Genomic DNA, 5449 nt, shown 5'->3' on the forward strand with positions numbered 1-5449 from the left:
TGGTGTCTGGCCCAGTATCCACTGGGGTTTCTTGTACCTCTGTGTTTCCTAAGTGGCCGAGAGGCAGTGCGCGGGTCTCTTGTGTTTAACCTGAGGTAATAGACCTGATTCTTTCCAGAGTCGGCAGAGTGAAGAGTTGTCAGGACACTGAAGGAGACCGAGGTAAAAAGAGGGGTGAACTTATGTTCAGGAAGCAAATTGATAACTCCAAAGTTCACAGTTGACAAATTATAGCTCTGTTATATTAAACAAGATTTTTCCTGAGATGATCTCGTTAATACTGATTACTTAATATGGTTGCATAGGTGGCATTCGAAAGCAGAACTTGGGGGCTAAAAGATACCCTACCACTCACATGGCCACATTCTTAAAATACCAAGACTTTGTCCTTTGAATATTGAATATTGACCAAGCGTAACACCTGGTAGCTCTTTTGTTTAAGTGTTAGCATAGCTAGTATGCCAGAAACCCATGGTTTCTTGTCTTACTAACAAGATTATATAAAAGTTGAACATTGTTCTGAGTAACACAGGAAGAACACAAGAGAAGTTCTGCATGTGGGAGTGAATATTTTTAGCCAGCTCTGTCATAAAGTGGGAAAACAGTATGTAATCGAGCCAATCAATTCCTGTTTTCTAAAAAAGGTATAATAGGCAACTTAAGGACACGTCCTGTTGGTTTTTCATTGCTTTTGTAGGGTATGGAGGGTCAGGAACTGCCTTATGTGCTAATTGACTGTATAGGAGGAAAGCATGGAGTATATGAAGACCATGTTGAGTTTCTGGAGAAACATTTTCATCTCATCACCATGAAGGAATATCTTGAAAACAAGAAATTTCTCGGCAAAAAGATCAGAGGTATTTATATGTGGTATCACAAACCAGTTATTAATGAAGAGCTGCTCCAGCACTTGCCTAACTTGAAGATAGTTGCAAACTCTGGAGTGGGAATAGATCACCTGGACCTGAACCTCCTGTCCAGCTATGGTGTGAAAGTGTCCAACACTCCATTTGTTGTTTCCACTGACACTGCAGACTTGGGGATGGCTTTGATGCTGGCATCTTCCAGGAGACTCGTGGAAGGTAATAACTGAAATGGTTTTAGTCTCTTTAGAAAAGGTGAATCTTCAAAACACGCAGTTAGAAAGTATGTGCTGATGCAAAGGTAAGCTTAAAAGCAGAAATACAGGAAAATATAGGGATGAGGAAAAAGTTAAGGCAAATCTGTCATCTTGACAATAACTTGCATACAGTGCATACCATTTCTAAACAGGCATATCGGCAAGGTAGATGTGTTCCTTCCTCACGGAGCCCTAAATTCAGCTCTCTTCTCCCTCAGCCCATAGCCATTTATTCATTGTACTTGTTCACTGCAGTCTTGCTTTTCAAGTTTCAATAAAAGAGGATTAAAAGGAGATATTTTCAAGGAGGCTTGAAACCCGTCTTTGCCAAGCTGACATGTATCTGAGTCATTACAAACAAGCTGTCCAGAAATCTGTTCACCGTGCTTTGTGTTTCTTTTCCCTGCCAACTTTGGTGTATCTGCAAGATAGCTGGGAATCATATTTTGGCCTTATTGAAAGTCTTTGATCCTACAACTGATTCATCAGTTGTACCATTCAGTATTTACAATTTAGGTGATATCCACAGCACTGCCAGTTTCATAAGTCCTGCTGAGGAGTTACCACCATGAGTAAGAAGCTGTGTTGCCGACGCGCATTTCAATGGTGCAATAATCTGTACTGCAGGCAGAGAGGGATGATGGGCAGGTGTGTGATGTACATTGAAGGGAGGTTGCTGCTTTGACCTTACCTTCCTTGTCTGCCAAAGAGAGGCTGGATATGTTTCTATCCTAAGCAAGAAATCAATGTCAGATGTGATGTTGACATTGCAGCATTATTCACTTCTTGTCCAGAAACACAGTAACATTATATTACTGCTCCTGCGCTTCTGCCTTGTCTTATGATAAAAAGCAAGTGGGGAAAAAAAATAACAAGACGCAAGGACATCCTTTACATGACATATTTCCTTCTTTTCCCTCCTCCAAGGCTATCAGATTGCCGTCTCCCCCGACACAGAGTATTTCCCTGCTGACTGGCTGGGGGCTGAGGTTTCTGGGGCGACCCTGGGGATCGTGGGAATGGGCACCATTGGCTACAAAGTGGCCGAGAGAGCCAAAGCCTTTGAAATGAAGATTTTGTACCACAACAGGAATCAGAGGTAAAACTGGTTGCGGCTCCATGGAAAGTCTATTTTGTCACTGCTTTTAAACATTACTTGTACCTTTCACTGTCAAACTGATCCCTGTTCTTGCTGTGTTAGGATAGGACAATGTGCTCTCTGCATTATTGTTATTAAATACTGGGCCAAGAAGCAGCGAGGGCCACAGATCGTGGCCAGGTTCACCCAAAAGTCCAAATCATCAGGCGAGCTCATGGTGATAAGGCGGGGCGGAGGCTAAATAGGGCTGAGGGGAGCTGGAGACCAGCTCTGCTGGGGCATCACTGGGGCAGGGGCTGAGGGCCCTGAGGGGAGCTGCCGTGGGGTCCTGGGATGTGGGGAAGCCCCAGGGGGTCGAACAGAGACAGCCAGGGCTGGTGGTGCCCTCAGGGCCATGACAACAAGTTGCTGCCTTATTATTGGCTCTTTAAATGGCAGAATACATACATGTGCTTCAAGATGGTCATCAATTTCCCAAATTATACAGAAACAAAGTCAGGAAGGAATGGGAGAGATACATCTCACTGGCCCCCCTGGGCCTTCCTGTCATATTGGTGACATTGCAACAGAGTGAGGAAGAGAGAACTAGTCTGTGAGGACCTAACTCCTGTGGCTTAGGTGAGGCGGGAACACAGACAGAGACATGTCGCCCTTTCAGAGCCAGCTGATAATGAAGAGCCGGACTTGCCAGCCAATTTGCTGTCTTCTAGATGAGGTGTATGTGCCCTTCACATACGCTGTGACTCCCATCAGGCCCATCCCAGCCTTTTGTGGGAATCTGATGGGAGCCGGGCAGTACATGCCCCAACCTCGTCCTGATACGGATTGAATGTACCGGCAGGTCCTGCAGTATGTGGTTTCAGTGAACCAGTGCTGATGCACAGATCAAGCAGACTGCTGTTGACACAAATTTCTGAAGATTTAACCCCTGCCCTGTCTTGTGGGTTTCCTCAATAATTTTCAAACAAGTTACTTTTCACAGAGAAGGGAATTCATGTCAAGCATCAGTCTTGCTTTTGGGTTGGAAAAGAATCCCTGTTACAACCAGATGCTGTGACACAAATGCATTTATTTTTTTATTTATTCAGGGCATTTACATGATACTTATTCCTTACTTTCCATCTCCACAGGTATAGCACTGCACATTTGTGTACAGTGCGCTTGGTATTGTGGGAAACAGCTTAACATTTTTTCTTTAGTTTCAGTCAGATAACTGGCTAACTGCTTTGCACTACGAAGTGAAGAAAACAATTAAGAAACCTTCTCTGTAATGGTGATTTGAACTTTTTCTTATTGCTTACTACTGGAGTTTAATTTGGGGTTTTTCCCCCCAGAAACAAGGAAGAGGAAAGTGCCGTTGGAGCTATTTACTGTAAGAAGATAGATGATTTACTCCAGCAGTCAGATTTTGTGTTGCTGTCTGTGAACCTGACTCCACAAACACACAAACTGATTGGGAAGAGGGAGCTGGAGCTGATGAAACCCACAGCTACTCTTATTAATATCAGCAGAGGTAGGGTGCAGAATAAACAAAACTGCATTATGGTTTGCTGGCATAAAAAGTGCTGGGAAAACCCAATCCTAATATAGAATCTGTGACTCCGAAATTTTCAGTAAATTCTCTGATTACTAGATTATTTAGATGTCCGTGGTCATATCTCAGCAAAACATTTAAGCATTTCCGTAATTATGAGCAAGTAGGTCTCTAAAATGTTAATGAGCTTGGAGTGTTAGAAGTCCACGTATTTTTTTTATAACTCCTACTTACTTTTTTAAATTTATTCAGTGCAGTGTCATTGCTAGCATATATCAAGGTGGCAGAGCCCACTCAGAAGTCTGGCACTGTACTTTTATGGTGCTACGTACTGCCTTTTAAAATTCCCAACTGTCCAACTCTGATGCACGTACCCAAGCTTCCTCCTCTCACTTCACCACACTCTCTCTGCTGCCACTTCTGCTTTGTAAACATTGCTAGCCCTGCCCTTTGCCTGACCACGATGCCCAAAAGGATGATGAGAGAACAGTATGGAGTATGAAAATAAGAGTATCCTTCTTACTGTAACCCAGGTCTAGTTGTGGATCAGGATGCTTTGGTGGAAGCCCTTCAAAACAAAGTTATTAAGGCAGCTGCTCTGGATGTGACATATCCTGAACCTTTGCCAAGGTAGGGCATGTATTTAAGTTAAAATATAAATGAGTGTATGTGTGTGGTTCAAACCAAGTACAGGTTTGTGAGCCTGTCAGAAGTTACATAGTTTTCTTAGTAGGAGTACGTGATGTACGTGTGTTCGTCCTACTGAATCCGTGTCCCCAATCCTTCCGTCCTAGCCAAACAGAATTCACACTGACTCATTTGGAGGATTTGTTGCATTAAAAAAACGCAAGCTCTGCAGCAGTTTGAACTCCTCTGAGTATGCTTGGGTCATGCAATTAATTTTTATTTTTAATTATTATTTTAAATATTTCCCTGGCTTCCTTCAGGTGACAAAATAACAGATGAATGCTCTGTGAGTGACTAGCTCAATATTTCTTTTCCTTTCCCAGGGATCACCCTTTGTTAAAGCTGAAGAATGTTATAATAACTCCTCACATTGGAAGCGCCACCAAAAAGACACGTCGCCTTATGATGGAAAACATGACAGAAAGCATACAAGCGGGTCTTGCAGGTCTTCCTGTCCCTAATGAAGTATTACTGTAAAGCAGCCTGCATTTAACTTTAATGCCATTAGTGTTTATCCTGGTGCGAGGAAGCAGTAATTTGATCACTCTTTGTGTAATTATCCCATGTGTGTTATACAGATAAAATGTATAATGCATGGGTTTCATTTGTTTGAATAACCAAAAGTCATTCTGTGTGGAAAACTGCAGTATTTTGTCACGAGCTTCAATGAAAAACTTGAGTCCAGAGTCTTGCATCGATGTAATTTATTTTGCTGGCCTCCTCTTAAATCAATGCAACACCGAATTGAAGGACGTTTAAATCGTATCCTAGTGTGACCGGTGAACTACACGGCACAGCAAACTGCAGTCAGCATGTTAGACCGGCTGTTCCTGACACTCCAGCAACAATGCTGATCTTTGGCGAACAGTTTGCAAGGCCTTTGCTGGGGCAGCTCTTTAATGGAAATGCAGCAACCAGGTTTATTTTCACTTCCAAGATAACTCAGTTATCCAGATAAGCCTGTGCATGGCTATGCCTGCACGGGGCTTCCTCCCTGCGTGCATGAGCT

The 5449-nt window shown here is 43.0% G+C and overlaps 1 protein-coding gene across 1 annotated transcript; it reads left to right on the forward strand.

The window, feature by feature from the left end:
• Window positions 1-700: 700 nt before the first annotated feature.
• Window positions 701-5077, forward strand: LOC104156352 (glyoxylate reductase/hydroxypyruvate reductase-like). Its single transcript, XM_009709236.1, has 5 exons — window positions 701-1082; window positions 2048-2219; window positions 3554-3732; window positions 4287-4383; window positions 4764-5077. Exons 1-5 carry the CDS (start codon window positions 701-703, stop codon window positions 4915-4917), a joined length of 984 nt encoding a protein of 327 aa, XP_009707538.1. The 3' UTR covers window positions 4918-5077.
• Window positions 5078-5449: the final 372 nt, after the last annotated feature.

Source organism: Cariama cristata, unplaced genomic scaffold (assembly GCF_000690535.1).
Source record: "Cariama cristata isolate BGI_N322 unplaced genomic scaffold, ASM69053v1 Scaffold46031, whole genome shotgun sequence".
Lineage (NCBI taxonomy): Eukaryota > Metazoa > Chordata > Aves > Cariamiformes > Cariamidae > Cariama > Cariama cristata.

Bases quoted from the DNA above. Each gene is read 5' to 3' on its own strand.
- LOC104156352 (XM_009709236.1), top strand. From the start codon at position 701: ATGGAGGGTCAGGAACTGCCTTATGTGCTAATTGACTGTATAGGAGGA. The intron at 1,083-2,047 runs GTAATAACTGAA...CCCTCCTCCAAG, and splicing joins TTCCAGGAGACTCGTGGAAG to GCTATCAGATTGCCGTCTCC. The intron at 2,220-3,553 runs GTAAAACTGGTT...TTTTCCCCCCAG, and splicing joins TACCACAACAGGAATCAGAG to AAACAAGGAAGAGGAAAGTG.